Here is a 17500-nt window from a genome sequence, read left to right on the forward strand (position 1 = left end):
TCATGATGCTCGTTTTGTTAATAACGGGACCATTTAGAGTAAAATAAACGATGTGGTAGGATTTCTGGTTGTTACTAAGAAGTCAGATTTTGTGGGTAATGTGAAGTGAAACAGGCTCACTAACTGATGACTCTCCGTCCTATTGAGCCTTCTGTAGCTGTGAATAATGGGTTTACAGTCCTGTGGGAGCTAGAAAGAGCCTGCAGTGTGTGTGTGTGTGTGTGTGTGTGTGTGTGTGTGTGTGTGTGTGTGTGTGTGTGTGTGTGTGTTGGACAGACTTTGCTGCATTCAATTCACTTCACACTGAGTTATTTTTTTCTCTTCCAAATAATTCTTTGCACTTTTAAGCAAACACATTTACTGAGTACGGAGGAACTTAATATCCGGGCTCATCTTTACTTCAGTCTGTGAGACGACCCTCCTTTATTTGAGACAGGCATCAATACAAGACGGGCCTCTTAATTATTTTCAAACAAAACTATTAAACTGTGTACAAAATGAAGATATCAATAATCAAATGAAATAAATCACTAAATTGATCTGGCTTTGTCAGACAGCGTATACAAACCTGCCTGTGGCTCAGTGGTAGAGTCGGTCGTCTCTCAATTGGAAGATCCTGCAGCATCATATCCGATGTGTCCTTGGGCGAGACACTTAACCCTAAGTTGCTCCCACTGCTTCATCTGCGGCGTATGAATGTGTATGAATGGTCTCTTTACACAGCAGCCTCTGCCATCAGTGTGCGAACGTGTAGGTGTGACCTACGGTGTAAAAGAGCTTTGAGTAGTCAGAAGACCAGAAAATAAATGACCATTTACACATGTGAGTATTATCCTGTCTGTCTTGGACGGATGTTGAAGTTCATCTGGCAGCTGGTTAAAGAGACACACAACCGCTGTGACGTGGACTACAGCCTCTATGTGGCATACAGCATAATCGCTACGCTATCCGGCGCCCTGCCGTGCTGCATTTTTCTCCTTATTTTGGATCCACAAACTATTTCCACAGTAAATCCATCAGGGCCTCTAATTGAGACCTTAATTTATCAAAATGTTTGAGAACGCCAGGCTAAAGAATGAATGACACCTTTATTGCCCCAAGGGGAACCAGCCTTGCACTGAGAGCTTAAAAAAGACAAACAAACATATACAGGACATAAAAAGACATTAAAGCATCACATGATTAAATGAGCTAGGTAAATAAAGTGCAGAGTGCCACGTGCTACTCTATAATCAGAGCTTATTAAGCAGCTCTTTTGGTCCTCATCCTGGGCCTTCTGTACCTGCGCCCTGAAGAAGAAGAAAGGGAACCGGCCTTAAATTGGGATGAGCTTTTATTTGAAGTTTTACGGTATGTACTGTATTTCTCCTTTCATTAGTTCAAGTTGAGTCTGTTTTCACCGGATCACTTTCTTTATCTCAGACTGAACAGGTGTAGACACGTTTAAAGCTCTATGGCTGTAGGTTAATGTGCCATTAAAAGCAGAAACAACACAACCTCACCGTGACTCAGACTTTTGGGGGTCTTATTCTCTCTGATTGTGACATTTAAAGGTTCACAGTTTGTTTTTGATTCTCGTCGGGTGCATTGTGTACTTGAACGTTTCCCTGAACGTCTCCGCGCTGCGTGGGCACTCTCTCTCTATTTCTGGACACATGAGTCATCTTCACTCATGTTATACAATAGAAACTTTACTCCTCTGAGACTCCACTGCTGCACAAATAGAAAGCAGGAGTAGAACAGCAGGGTGTACATCAGCTGGATGATGCTCTGAGTCATTCAGCTTGACCACCTCTCGGAGCGACGGGCAACTTTTCAGGGTCTTCTGGTGTAGCCGGCGGTCAGTGATAAAGGACTCCAGACCTCGCTTCCTTTTCCTTTTGTTTCCATTATTTACAGTCCTTCTTAAAACTTGAGAAGAGAGACTAAGTTGGGGTTAAAGGTCAAAGCCTACGAGCCGACCCCCTGTAGAGCCATCGACCTCTGGTGGGGACCCCTTCTTGAAATATTTAGTCAATTCCTTTAACGGTACGATTGCAAATATCACAAACTAATTACACAACTACTTATTTCCTCCCTTCTTTCCTTCCCTACCTCCTTTGTTTTTATATACTCCCTTGTATCCTTTCCTTCGATCACCATCTCTCCACATCTCCTGCTTTCCTCCTTTTTGCCTTCCTACCTCCTTCCATCTTTCCATACTCCCCTCTCTGCTTCTTACCATTTTTACTTCCTTGATATCTTTATAGCCCCTTATTTCCTTTCCTACCTCCTCCTCCTTTGTCCTTGAACGCTACCTAGTTTTCATCCAGCTTTACTTCTGTCTTTCCTTTGTTTTTTGTCTCCTTTACTCCTACATCTTTCCACCCTGTATTTCCTTTTCCCTCTCCTTAGTTTTTCTGTTTTTGCTTTCTGTCCTTCTCGCTCTCCTCCCTAGTTTCCTTACTTACCCCCCACCCGACCCCTCACCCCCTCAATGCCCCCTATTCTCTTAATGACAATCTGCAGTCTTTAGTCTGGCTGGTTTGAATCTCTTGTTGTGATGAACTTGTGTAAATGCTCCTTTAATAACTGCTGTGAGTTGGACTCGGTGTGTTTCTGCGGCAGACGGAGGCCTCGGCTCTTATCTCTGAGAGCAGCAGGGGGCCGATGACGGGGGGAGGGGGGGGGGGGGAGAGGCAGTTGAGGCTGCAGGAATGAGGCCATGGGCACAGCCAGCGGTGGAGCTGGTGGTCTGTGTTGTTGGGGGGTGGAGGAGGAGGGGGTTAAACTGTTGTTCAGTGCTGTTTTGGCTGCAGGCGTGCAGGCTGTCGGTTGATTCTTCTCTGCAGGAATTTTAAGTTGAGTGTGTTTGCTGATACGACAGATGGACGAGCTTTATTCAGAACAACACCTTCGTCTGTTCGCTAATATCAGAGCAGGACCCGTCTAATGCACAAACGCTTAGACAGGCAGCTCTGTTTGGTCATTTTAACCACACTGAGCTGCTGAAAAGCACATCCCAAATAATATGACAGACAATTTAGCCCATCACACAAAGTTTGTGCCCGACACACAGCTGGACTCAAGGATTGGGTTTCATTAAAACTAGAAACACTGGATCATGTGAGAATGAAATCAGAATCAGCTTTATTGGTAAGATTATTTTAACACAAATCAAAATGAGCAGAGGACACCAGTGAACACAGTGAACCATGGCAAAGTTTCTTCCCCTTAGCTTTAAAGGAGCAACATGTAAGATGTGTAGAGAGTGAGATGATAAAGTGATCTTACTATCTGATCAGACATTAAGGAAACATGCTATGTTGAAGTGCTGGCTTCTCTGACAACAACGCAGCAGCCAGTATGTCCTCCTTCTAACTTTAGATTCTGGTCCTGAATGCTCTGGATTTGTTTGGACCATAGGCGGTTTTAAGGCGACCCCCCCACACGGCCGTTTTGGACGCCCCTCGGTTTGTCAGATATGAGAGCAGTTATCAGGTCAACAGGTGTTGCAGAGATGGAAGCGGGCAAGAGAAGTGGTTCAGATAGAAGTGATTGTACCCGACCTAAAAAGCCTCTGCATGTTTCTAATAAGCTCCACGAGCAGAAACGTGCTCAAACTAGGATCAATATTGGAGATGCTTTTGAAAAATGGAGAGAGGTTAGAACACAGAAAGGTTTACAGACCGATACAGAGCTGGATAAACACTGAAGCTTCAGTGTCCACCACATGGTGACCTGAGTGAGCATCGACTCTAGAGGGGGGGGCGGGGACAGCTCTCTACAATGTTTTGAATGTGGACTGCAATAATAAATGTAACGATTAAGTGTTAAGGATTTGATTCTGGTTCAACATTGTTCTCCATAGAAATAAATAAACAAAGAGAGAAAGCTTTAGTGAGGTTTCAAACATGTATGCACAAGACTCCTGAAAACGTCCCCAGGTTTCCAGTGTGAGTCGACGTGACAGACATATTTTTCACCTGGACTTTGGTTGAACTTTTCCCTTCCAGCCCCCTTCTAAAAATATACGCATGAAGTCACGATGAGCTGGTCTGTAGACGCAGCAGGAAATGCTGCTTCAGAGCCTGTGTCCACTGACGGTGGCTGCCCAGCCAGCTCATCATATTGCCAGATGCTGTTGCTTCGTTGTCCTTCTAAGGTCAAGTCCTGCCTCCTGAGACCCCCCTCCCGCTGAGAGGTGCATGTGTGAACAAGTAACGCAGGAAGATTTCAGGGGCAGCCTGTCTGATACTTTCTAGAAATTGCATGAGGGAAAAAAGGCTGAATATTTAACAACGGCTGCAATGGCTGATGGGAAATAGTGGAACAGCAGGTGAGAGGAGGATATGAAGGAGATAAGGAAGGAGGTGAGGGAGGATGGAGTTGAGATGGGAAAGGAAGCAACTGGAAAGACATTAAGGAGATTGGGGTCAAGGGAAAAGAGCTCATGAAAAGTAAGAGAGCGTGTAAAAGAAAAAAGAAGGAAAGAAATCTGAGTGAACATGAAAGGAAGGGAGGATTTAAAAAGGAAAGGATGAGTTATGGAAGAGCATAATGTAGGAAAGGGAAGACGGAGATAAGTAATGTGGGATGTTTTAAACAGAGGGAGGTAAGAAAAGGAGGAGGTGGGAAAGAAGAAACAGAGATAGAGAAATAACGCAGGATGGAAAGGGATGAAGAAGAAGTCGAAGGGAAAAGGAGCTACACACTGACAACACAAGCTTGTACTTGTATTTGTAAGTTACAAAAACAGAAGAGAACAATATTATATAAAGAAAAACAATCTGTAAAACTGAACTCATATCTTGCTTAGCTGAACGGCGATACTGGATATATTTATCTATATTTTTTTATACAAAGACATAATAAAATCAAAGTCAGTTCTACGTCAAATACACAAACACAAAATGTGTTTCATTAACAATGGGCTGCACAATGTCAACACGGACATGAAAAATGACATAAATATAAACTAGAATAGATCCACTGGTAGCTCTGTGGAAGACGGGTGTAACGATATTTTAATGCAACATAAACTGATCTGATATAAGCGATATATTTTCTTGTTTCAGCCCTACTGTATTTGCACAGTTCCCTGGGTGGGTAAAGGTACTTCTTCTGCCAGTGAACACTTTGAATAGGAATCAAAATGATTGCAACCACAGAAGAAGAAGAAGTTAAAAGCAGTTGTAAGAAGTTTACAGAAAAGTGAGTCGTGGAAGTAAAAGAGTATTTGTTTTTAAAACAGCAAACCGAAGGAGGGAGCTGAATGAGAACAAACTGAAGGTGGAGGTGAGTAGGGACATAAATAAGGGTGTAGGTAGAAAAGAAGGAGGTAGGAAACATATGAAGTATAGATATAGTATATGCAGACATGTGTAAAGAAAATAAGATAAATAAAATGATGAAAGAAGGTAAGACAGATATATGATAACCAGAAAGAGAAAAGCAGTAAGGGGGCGGAGAAGTAAAGACGAGGTGGAGAGAAAAGGATTTTAGAAAAGGAAACAAAGTGTGGAAAATGAGGGGAAAACAGGAGGAGGTAGAAGCTAGATAAGGAAACTACTAATGGCTAAGGATGTAGGGAAGGAAAGAAGGAAGCTGGAGTAATTTTGGGGGACTAGGAATGGAAGTAAGGGAGGTAGGAAAGGAGGAGATATTTAAAATAGGTAAGAAAGCTGTATGAAGAGAATGAAGGACAAAGGAGAGAAAGGAAGGAAGGAAGAGGAGGAAGTAGGAAAGGAAATGAGGACGTGTGGCTAGAGATGCGTAGGTTAAGGAGGCAGAAAATGGTTATCAAGGAAATGAAAATAAGGATGTAGGAAAGAAAGTTATTAAGTATAAGAAAAGGAAATAAGGGAGCGTGTAAGGAGACATCCTCCTGTCAATCAGAACCTCAAACATCTTGAAATCATGACGCTGTGATGTCGTCATCGTCCTCCAATGAGAACAGCCGTCACCATCGCGATGACACACGGGTGTGGTCACATATCTGTGAGGGGAGATAAAACCCTAACACACACACACACACACACACACACAGATAAATTTCTGTCTCGTGATTTCCAGAAAACTGAGTCAAAGTGAGAATGAAAGTCAAGATGACGGGCGGCCTTGAAAAAAGTCCTTATTTCTCTGGGATATCTTGACCTCACACAGGAGGGCGGAGTCAGCATGGCTCCGTCAGGTTAATGGTCATTTCACTACGAGTATTAAAGTTCAACCTCAACAAAAAGTTTAGTTAAACGAAACATAAACAGTTCAGATAGAAAGGTTGAACTTGAAAAGGGAAAAACAGGAAGCAGCTGCTATCTTCAAACTTTGACGACTTAGTTAGCATATGGTTTTGCTGACTCACACGGAGCTTTATGCTAGCATCACGTTTATTTAAACATGTTAACATGCAGCGTGTAATCAGAGGATCTAACGCGGTGTTGGGGGGAGAATCTGTAGCAGATGACAACATTTAGAGTTTGAAACAGAGGTTGAGTTTGAGAGTCAGAGCTGTGACTGTGAATCTGTGACTCAGCAGTTTTTTAGTCTCTGACCCACTTACAGCTTCAGGCATCAACACGGTTCACATTTTACTGCGTCACGACTCAGCAAAACCTCTGATGAGACAAAAACAGCATGAAGAATTCAGGGCCGGAGAGTTTCTGCAGATCTGAGCCTCCGGGTGGGAAACAGAGAGAAAGTGTTATCACATTTTTAACAGCAGAAAAACGGGAAGACAAGGAAACAATGCGGGGATGTTGGATTAGCTTGCTGTGGAGTTTTAGCTTCTCCAACATTTTCTTTGTGTTCCTGAAGTTAAAGGACCGACCTGAAACATTTGTTGTCGGGTGCTCAGCCTCAGTGACGCTCAGAAGCTGCTTTCACAAATACACTCCTGAGAATTTCTAGAACATTTCAGAAGAACTGCCCCTCCTGACCTGGTTGTTCACACATGCACCTCACAGGAGGAGACTATCCCTGTCAGACAGGAGGGGGGGGGGGGGGGGTCTCCTGAGGTAAGACGTGACGTGAAAAAAAACGAGGTGAAAGTGGCAGACGAAGCAACATAATCCACTATAAACGCCATCATGAGAATAGTTGCCTTTATATCGTTATGTATATTTTGATGGAACTACTGAAAAGGGTGTAAACTGACAATATGCAGGTGAGACATTTTGCACTTTGCACTTCCAGTCAGTAGCCATGAACGATTTGGTGGACTACAACAACAATGGCGGACTAACGAGTTCTGTTCATTGAAATGTCGACTGTCATGAGTCCATGAGGCGAAATTATCTTGAAATGGCCTCGCTTTGCAGATTATCGTCCGTCCACACAAACATTTGTGCGCGAGCCACATCCGTTATTTACACGTCATCGCTCTGTAGACGGTAGAATACGTCAATATTACAAAGTCACACTGAAATGTTTTACGGCTGTTTCGGCGGATCGTTGTACGCTGTGGTTGTTATCAAAATGTTGTTGTCTGAATGTGTCATTTAAAAAAAAAAAAACACAATTGAAAAACGATACAATTTTCAGTGGATTGTTTTCATATGAAAGTGGCCTAAGAGTCACAAATTAATTAAAGAAACAGGTGTTTGGACTGTGAGAGGGAGCTGGAGAACACATGCATGCTCATGAAGAACACACAAACTCCATACAGAAAGGAAACTGTCTGGCTGGAGTTTTGAATCAGGAACCTTCATGCTTTGAGTCACAGCGTCACTGCACTGTTTTATCTGGAGACGCTTTACAAAAGAGCATATGGGATAAATATGCAGGAAGGATTTCTCCTCTGTGTTCCTCACGTTCCTGTTGTCCACACTTCCTCTTCCTCTCCTCTGAGGTGGAGGTCGGAGCAGGCCGTGCATGAATGAGGACGGCGGTGGTTGTGGGGACGACACAGTCTGATGGTGGAGGCATGACATCACGACAGATTACGTTTCACCTCTTTTGCTCTGCATAAAGATGATCATTATATGGACAGTTTCCCTCCGATTATGAACAATAAGAGATAAAAAATCTGGTCCTGCACCAACAGATTTAAAAAAAAAAATTTGAATCCAGAATCTGTAAATAAAGATTAAAGAGTTTCATAGACATTCAGATATCAAAGAGTCCTTGAATGCACCACAGGAGAAGTTAAACGTTAAAAAGCACGTAACAATGAACAAAAACAAGAATTCACAGCAGAGAGCAAGTAATCTGCTCTCTCAGATTACTTGTTGATTCTGTGTGCGTGTGTGTGTGCGTGTGTGTGCGTGTGCGTGTGTGTGTGTGCGTGTGTGTGCGTGTGTGTGTGTGTGCGTGTGTGTGCGTGTGTGTGTGTGTGTGTGTGTGTGCGCGTGTGTGTCAGTTATAAATCTGAGTGTAAGGTCTGCACGTTCTCAGGACCTCAGTGTGTCGTCTTCTGTGTGTCGATGCAGTGACCGATACTAACGACCTCCTCAGAGATATTAACCTGATAATTTACGTCTTGAACACAAAGAGAAGAAGAAGAAAACAAGACGCCCACAGGAGACGACCACCAGTCACTCTGCTGCTGTCAGGGAAAATAACTCTGTGTATTAACAAAAAGGTTACTTTAATCCTTCCTGTTTGGTAAAATAAATAAATCTTCAGGTGTCGTGGTTTTTAAGCCTCTGAAGAAGTGAAGGAGTAAAAGTTTCATTCGAGTCGAGAAACGTCTCGAAGCTAAAGAAACTGTTGGACCTGCTTAGCTGGAAAATGTCATGAAAACTTGAAACTCTTTTTCTTTTTTCACGCGCTCATGAAAATGTAGAGATGTATGCTCGACACAGAAAAGCAACACTTCAAACATAAAGTGATCTTGGGGCGCCGAAAGCCTCGCTGTTATGTGATGCGCCCCACGTACGGAGGATAGTCTTCATCACAGCGGCCGTGGATTGTAATCCGACCTCCGTCCTTTGCTGCATGTCATCCCCCCGCTCTCCTCCCAACGTTTTCTGTCTCTCTTCAGCTGTCCTATCCAATTAAGGAAAAAAAAATTCCTTATGGATCTGCTCACAATCAAATATTACATTTACACTTTTTTTTATCGTGGTAAAGGGGAGTCTGATAGACTAGCGGTTGGGGGGTGTCTCCTGTGCAGAGGCCTCATGGTGGAGTTGAACAGGCACCTCTCAGACCAGCTTCCAGATTTGGTCCACAATGGGACTTGGACCTGCAACCGTCTGATTCCCAACCCAAGTCCCTACAGACTGAGCTTCTGCCAACCCCCACCCCTCAAGCAATATAACGAGCAATTGTTATCATTATATTGAGAAAAATGAAATCTTGTTATCGTTTTATCACCCAGGCCACATGTAGGTTGTAAAGTACAACATGAAGATTATTTGATCCAGAAACTCTTCATGTCAGTCATCAATATTTAGTCTTGCTTATGGAAGTTTTAAAAAATGTCTTTAAACTGAAAAAAGATTTGTTTTGGCTCTGACTTTGTAAAAGTGTAAAAAAAAAGCTCTTCACACACATCCTGCACCTCTTCTTCATTCCTTCCTCCATTTTCTTTCTTTCTTTATTCCCTCCGTAGAAAACGGACTGAACACAGTTTTTGTTATCAGGCAGGAGTGAGACTCACGCTCTCACCTCCCACACACAACCAGCAGCTCCAAGCAACCAGCAGAAGCACTTTCACTCTGAGTTGCTGCTGCTGCTGCTGCTGCAAGGCACTCTGGGAAATGTAGGAGATCACAGGGAACTGTGGAGGAAAGGATTCACACTCCAAAAAAAAAAAAAAAAAGAGACACGTGTGTGGGGCAGGGGAAAGTTTGATTTATTCTCTGCAGGCGTGGCAGGTGGGCGGAGTCTACCTGAGACTCTGACCCCCTGCGGTGTGTGTGTGTGTGTGTGTGTGTGTTGGGTGGTCTGACGCTGGGAGGTCTATTTTAGTGCAACATCTCTCTCTTTGTCTCTCCCACATTCCTGCCAGCTGATTGGCCGGCTGGGTGGGGTAACCTAGCAACCTCTCAGATATCTCCCAGCATTCCTCTGAGTTATCTCCTGTCCCAGCAGACTCGCAGATCGGCTGAACGAGAAGCCCAACAAACAACGTTTCAGCAATCTGTCTGACATCAAATCAACAGAATTATATTTATTAAAAGACATCAGTCACATGTGTGAGTGATACGAACGTTTGAATAAGAGCAGAAAGAACTCTTTGAGGACCCCCAGGAGAGTCTACTTTCATTTAGTCAACGTCAAACCACTCGGGGTCAAATATCAAGTTTCTGTGTATAACCAGTTGAACCTCCATCTTTATCAGTTTAACAAATGGGCACCGATTTATATCAAGCTCTCCTGATTTGAAACTACGACTAAAGTTCAAGGTGTCAGAAAATATTCTCCAAACACATTTTGGTCTTTTAGTGAAGGTAACGTGGTTCAGTTTCTTAGCTCAGTTAGCTCGATTGATCCTGATTGTCGGCTCATTAGTTTGTCCGAGCAGCAGCTTCAAACGTGACAATCCCAGCGTTGGCATCATGGCCGCTGTGTGATTTATATTCTACTTTTGAACTGAGACAGAAACAGATGAAGGGCGTTCCTCCGAGATCTTATGGACAGAGAGTTAGTAAGTAAAGTTGATTTATGAAGCACCTTTCAAGAACAGACGTCACAAAATGCTTCACAATAAAGGATTGAGCAGACAGTCGCACAAAATCAAATACAGACGGATCAAACAAAGGCAAGTCTAAAAAGATGAGTGTCCACAGAGTTCACGGCTCTCAGCTCCGAGGGAAGACATTTCCCAATTCTCCTTTTGTTTGTTTGTTGTTTTCAGTCTTGTGCGAGGAACAACCTGCAGAGTGCAGACCCTGGTCAGAGGACCTCAGGGACCTGCTGGTGTTATACGGCTTCAGCAGCTCAGTGACGTAAGCCGGAGCGTTGACTGAGTTTATGGTAAAGACGTAAACGCCGCACAGAAGAAGGAAATCATGCCTGGAAGTCGTTAAAGCTAACCGCTGACTTCACTTGAATTACTAGAGGCAGATTTTGTCTATCAGACGATGATTTGCAATGTTGTCTGAGATTGATTTATCTTTTGGGAGATGTTTATTTGATCCACCTTTGAGTCCTTTCATGGGATCAAGGTGACCTTCAGTGTCCACTTACAGGTGTGTCGTTTTGACGAGGATCTAGCACTGGTTTTTGGCCGTCCTTAAGTGTGGTGTTCCTCAGGGTAACCTTAGGTGTCCGATTTAAAGTGCACTCTGTTCTCTCTTAAAGTCCTTTTTTGTGGTAGCTTTACGGTCAACTATGAGAAGTTGGGAACTGGTGTAGTAGTTGGAGAGGTGCCAGATCACTTCCTGAGCACTGCGGAGGTGCCCTTGAGCAAGGCACCGACCACTCCCACCAGCTCAGGGGCGCTCGCTGTAGGCCGCCCCCTCACTCTGACTTCTCTCCATTAGTCCACAGGATCCTGTTTGTGGATGTGTGTAGCACGTTCAACGTTTTGCGGGATCAATAAAGTAAATCTAGTAAAGTATATCTTCTAAACTTAGTATCTATAAAATGTTGTTCCTTGGCACAATTAAACTATGATGAAAATAATTAGGAACTTATGTCCTAGCCATGATTCATTCTAGCCATGTGATTAATAATAATTGTGTATCCTGTTATTTTGTGGCTCTAAAGTGAAGAACACATTTCTGTATATCGCTCCCCTCGTGTGGAGGAATAACCCTCTTGAGAAATATTGTTGGCAGGACACACTTGGCTCGAACTGAAGATTTCAGTTTGATGTTGCTTCATGAGATAATGTCACACAAAAACTTTTTTTCCCTGCATGATTTCAGTGTTTGGTCGTGTTAATCCAGTTAACTCATCTGGTGTCCTGTCATTCAGGGAATGCAGAATATGAAAGATGCAGTCGGCCAAAATGTTTTTTTTTCCTCTGTGAGATGGAGCAGATTTCATCTCCAGATCAAACTCCTGCCAGCATCGTCGCTTAGCAACAGCGTCGATTTCCTGGACATAAAATGTGAATCTGAAAATAGATTGAGACCCAGGAAGAGAAAAAAAGGCCTCTGTGTGTGTGTGTGTGTGTGTGTGTGTGTGTGTGTGTGTGTGTGTGTGTGTGTGTGTGTGTGTGTGTGTGTGTGTGTACAGCACTCCATCCAAACATCGACTGTCTCTAAAACAGCATCACTGTTTGATTGTGGGATTTATTCTGCAGGTGAGGCTTTTTGTTTCTGAAATCTCTTTTTGTCTTCTCTCTCAGCTCATCGTTAACCGGAGGAATCTGCACGTGAACGGGGAAATCCAGTGTAAAGATGTAAGTTCACCTTCTCCAGTGTTTTCGCTCCTCGAGCATGATTTAAATGTGACACCTTCCTGAGTTACCCCGACCTAAATCTGGACTTTACAAAGTCACACGCGAATGAGCGTGTTCCCCACAGACTGATCTACACCAAAGTTAAGCCTCCATTCAGAGCACAGACGTCCATGCCACTATTTCCTCTGTAGTGAAATGTATCAGCACATCGTCTTGCGTCCATGAACAGGAGTCCAAAGAGGCATAAAGTTTGAATCCATCTCATCTATTTAAGTCTATTTGTCCTGGTCGTGGTGGCAGCAGGCTGAGCAGACGTCTCTCTCTCCACAGACGTTTTCTACCTCCTCATGAGGCCTCGGCCTGAAGGGAGATATAATCCCTCCAGTGAGCTCTGGGTCTACCCCGGGCCGTGGTATTTTCCCAGAAGAACTCATCTGGCTCCTTTCAATGCTGAAGAGCAGCAGCTCTATTCTAACCTCGCTCCTGATGTCTGAGCTCCTCACCCTCTCTCTAAAGCTGAGCCCAGACAACCTGCTTAGGAAACTCATTTTGGCTGCTTGTGTCCGCGATCTCGTTCTTTTGGTCACTGCCTAAATCTCAAGATCGTAGGGGAAGATTGAAACTTAGATCGACCAGTAAAGAGATATGCCTTTCGGCTCAGCTCCCTCCTCACCACAAAGGTCCGGCACAGCGCCCACAATACTGCCGATGCTACACCAATCTATCCGTCCATTTTATGCTCACTCGTGAACAAGAACACAAGATACTTCTTGACACAGGGACTCACTGTCCACCTGGAGGGAGCAACTCACCGCTTTCTGCCAGAGAACCATGGCCTCCAACTTCAAGGTGCTGACCAACATCCCGACCGCGTTGCACTCAGCTGCAAACCGGCCCGGTGCCTCCTGGAGGTCACAGCCTGAGGAAGCCAACAGAACGACATCATCTGCAAAAAGCAGAGATGAAAATGTAAAAGTGAAATAATGGCAGCTCAAAATTGAAGAACACAAGATTAAACATTCTTAGTAACTTTCTGTCTCGGCGCTGTAGCCTCACACCGTGGAGGAACTGCTGCAAAGAGGATCCCTGAAACCTGACTCCTTCAGTCTTATCGATCAGATGATTGATCAGCAGGAGGCATCGGATTGTAATTCATCTCTCTCTAGAGACAGATACACATCTCTTACACCTCTCGATCATGTTCTGTCCTAAGACATGAAGCTTCATCATTTTAAAATAAATACAGACAATCCAGCAGATTTAAAGAAAGATACAAGCATCTCACATGTCCCAGCAAACTTTTAACAATAACTAATAACTTATATATCGCCTTTTAAGGGACGCCTCACATGGAGGAGGGACCAAACAAAGAACAAAACAAAACTGAGACAGGTAGACAAATGACGGGAGAACGATGGAGAGGCAGTGTGATGGAGGATGGAGAACAGATGGTGTTTGAGAAGTCTTTTGAATGAGTCCCAGGATGGAGCGATGCGGATACTGAACGTTTTAGTTAAATGCAACCTGGACTGCTATTTTCTTTGTTTCCTGCAAAATTATCAGAACATGCATTCAAATAAACCTGAGATGTTGCTCCTTCATAGCCTGAACAGATTTAGTTAGAAGACGTATTCAGAGTTTAATTCAGTCACTTTAATGAAATAAAAGCAGAAACATCATAATTTTAAAAACACCCCGCTGGTTGTTTGCTGCAGGAGAAAGTGACCACAGCTCTCAGTCAGGGTCAAACAGTCAACCATATAATGACGTTTTAATTATTCAGTGACATCAGACACCAGACGAGATCGATACAGGAGAGAGGGGGGGATGCAGGGTCAGAGACGGTCTGACTGAAATCTGGAAAACCTGCAGACAGAAATATGATCAGAAATGTGTGTCGTGCTTTTCTCAAGAGGTCTGAAATTTAATCAGAGTTTTAGTGTTATTGCTGTTTTTATTACCTTGTGACTCTGACTCTGAGCAGGGGCGTGTCCTGGGGTCGCATGAAATCTGATTGGCCATCCCAGGTGCCACCCCAAAAATCCTAAACTGTGATTGGCTATTTGCCCGGTCAGAAGCTGGACGTGTGCAAAACCAACTATTAGGTCTTCTTTTCCCCAAAGGCTGTAGTATTTTTTCTTTACATATCAATGTCAATGTCATGGGAAAGTAAAGCACTCTGACTAACTGTCAATGAACTAACTGGCAACGTTTCAGCACCAATGCGTTGCCAGTTTGGGTTTGAGTAAGTTAGACAGTGTGCAGGAGCTTGACTGTAAATTCAAATTCTGACTATGAACATAAATCTTCTTTTTGTTTCATTAAAAGTACAAAATAACAAACAAACTAATTAATAATCTGTGTGTGTTTCAGGTTCTGATCGAGCTGCAGAGCCCTGAAAACAAACAGACATGATCCCTTATTCTCCCTGAGGTATGAACACATGGACACACACACACACACACACACACACACACACGCTAACACACTGTACTTCAGTTTGCAGGGCTTTTCCCGTCACTGACCGCATGTTACCCAGACTTGTGTGTTAATGTGTGTGTGTTAGTGTGTGTATGTGTGTGTGTTGGACAAAGCTGTGGACTCTGGAATAATCTCTTTGTTTTCACTGTTAACATCAGACAATACAGAACTGGCGACCCAGCAGAGGAGGACAGAAACAGTCGAGGATGTAAATAAAGCAAAAGCTAAAATCATTTTTTGGGGGGAATGTTTTTTTGTTAAAATTCTGGTTAAAGGAGCGACATGTAACTCATAGCTCGTAGCGTTTAAAATGGCTCCTGCAGTCCAAATTCAAAACATTACAGAGAGCTGTCCCTCCTCTCTAGAGTCGATGCTCACTCAGGTCACCATGTGGTGGACACTGAAGCTTCAGTGTTTATCCAGCTCTGCATGAGTCTGTAAACCTTTCTGCGTTCTAACCTCTCTCCATTTTTCAAAAGCATCTCCAATATTGATCCTAGTTTGAGCACGTTTCTGCTCGTGGAGCTTATTAGAAACATGCAGAGGCTTTTTAGGTCGGGTACAATCACTTCTATCTGAACCACTTCTCTTGCCCGCTTCCATCGCTGCAACACCTGTTGACCTGATAACTGCTCTCATATCTGGCAAACCGAAGCTTGTGACTGTAAGGTGTGGAACAAAGATCGACTTGTAAATCCACACACATGCACTTCTCTTTACGCTGCAAAAACCCTAAATCTAAGCAGGTGTATTTGTCAGGGCGATCCAGGCCTTAATGTCCCGACTTGTGGCTTATAACGAGTTTTTCTTGCAGTGTGTGTTAATAAAATAACTGTATGCTCAATATACCTGTAATGTAACCCCGTGTTATATCCGTCTCTCTCTCAGGAACTGACCAATCAGCAGGCAGGATGATGCCCAAGGTAAACACAGTTTCCTCCCCTGCAATAATAAGAACAATCAGACGGCACTGTTTGAAGTATTGATGTGTTTCTTCTGGGTTCTGTTGACTCTGGGAGGAGGAGTAACATGTCTAAGATCTATTTTCAGCACCTTAAAGTCAAAACTGAGGGCAGAAAATCAGACATTAATCCTGGGATGAGGACGATCAGGTCACCTGTTATAAATGGATGTGACAGGGAAGTTGATTGTCTTAGAGACACTCTAAAGACTAAAACATCAAGAGAAGTTAGGATGTTTTGAAAGCTTCTAGCCTTAGTTGATTTTGGCTCCAAAAAAAAAAAAAGGTAGACCGGGATCCTTCAGGCATGAGGGTCGGTCCACGCCTGACCCCACAGAGCAATCCAAAACAAGCAGGGGCAACAAGCAAACACACGACAGTACAAGCAGTAGCATCAGTTAAACACATGTTGATAACAGCTTTTAAGTTCTTCTTGAAAACTAATGCTCTAGCTCGTTCCGTATCCGTCGTCCTCTGCATACATCACTCTGGCTCTTTCTGATTAAACATTGATATAAGCGTAAACCTCTGAGTGTTCATTTCACCGAGCAGAATCCTAAATGATCTTAATTGATTCCTTCAGTATCTAAAGCCTCGGTCCATTTGGCTGAATACCAGTTTGTTTTTGACCTCTGATCTCTCTGTGTGTATTTGTGTGTGTGTGTGTGTGTTAGCAGCAGCTGGCTCAGACATCTCCTGGGAGCGTGTTGTCGCTGAGAGCGACCAGCATCCCGGGATCCCCCGCCGCTGCCATCGTGGTGAGCCACACACGCACAGTCGCACTCACAGATGAAGATATATTATCCTTCAGATTAATCTTGAGGCAGTAATCTGTAATCTCTGCCTGTCTGTCCCCCCCTTTCCTCCTCCCTCCCTCCCCCCTCCCTCCCTCCAGGCTCGAGTGGAGGACGGGGTTATCGGCTACAAGGACTTGGCAGCGTTACCGAGAGACAAAGCCATCCTGGACATAGAGAGACCAGACCTGATGATCTACCAGCCGCACTACAGCTACAGCCCTCTGGAGGTGATTTAAAGCAACTTTCTTTAACACTGTGACTCTCCTGATTATCACAATTTTTCTACAGGTTCACACTTTTTATATTTTGCTCATCAGTGAAACACACACCTGCATTAGTGACATTTCCTTTATCACCCTGAACACACTATCATCTATTTTAACTAATATGGATTCATCCGCCGCGTTAAATAGTCCCAAACACAAAAAGAACACAAATAAAAAGGCCGTAGTTTTAGATAGTAGTAAAAGATTATTATAAGCTTGTGAGGTGCTTTTAAAGTCCTCAGAAGTTAATAACTCTAACAACTACAACAAACAAGATATTGGTCCAATTGAAGCAACTCATTTATATGGAACTTTTCTGCCTTCAAATAGTCGTTTTAAAGGTCGAACAGGGAGAATGGCGCCTCTCTCATGTCCACAGCGCGGTCGCCCGTTTAGTGCAGTATGTAACTGTGACAGCAGGCCGAGGTCATCTCAAGAGAAGTGTGTACGTCTTTACGTCACTACATCACACAGCAGCCTTCAGCTACAAAGCAGCCAGTTAGCTCGTCTGAGGCTGTGAGGAAGAAGACGGTGATGGATGAAGCTAAGAAGAGAGAGAGTGAGCGAGCGAGAAGCAGAGTGTTCATCCCTGCAGGTTTATTCAGAACTGAGACGTAACGTTAGCCTGTATTGTTATCTGTGTCGTTGTTGTCTCATGTTTAGAAGCTTCACCGGCTGCAGAAAGTCGTCTAACCCGAGTTATGTCTCAGGTTTGCGT

The 17500-nt window shown here is 43.7% G+C and overlaps 1 protein-coding gene across 5 annotated transcripts in view; it reads left to right on the forward strand.

Annotated features, from left to right (window-relative positions):
• The window catches only part of LOC132974853 (dematin-like), a 34329-nt gene that overhangs the window by 2028 nt on the left and 14801 nt on the right, over positions 1-17500 (forward strand). For 4 of the 5 annotated variants that reach the window (XR_009673145.1, XM_061039148.1, XM_061039150.1 and 1 more), the window contains exons 2-6: positions 12224-12277; positions 14651-14710; positions 15647-15681; positions 16394-16477; positions 16615-16743. Coding sequence is in view for 4 of the 5 variants with exons in the window: in XM_061039148.1 (XP_060895131.1) it covers positions 15670-15681; positions 16394-16477; positions 16615-16743 (225 nt within the window). In the remaining variant the exon portion in view is untranslated. The remainder of the gene's footprint in view (positions 1-12223; positions 12278-14650; positions 14711-15646; positions 15682-16393; positions 16478-16614; positions 16744-17500) is intronic. The other variant, XM_061039149.1, reaches the window with a different exon arrangement.

The sequence above is a fragment of the Labrus mixtus genome, chromosome 5 (genome assembly GCF_963584025.1).
Source record: "Labrus mixtus chromosome 5, fLabMix1.1, whole genome shotgun sequence".
NCBI classification, from domain to species: Eukaryota; Metazoa; Chordata; class Actinopteri; order Labriformes; family Labridae; genus Labrus; species Labrus mixtus.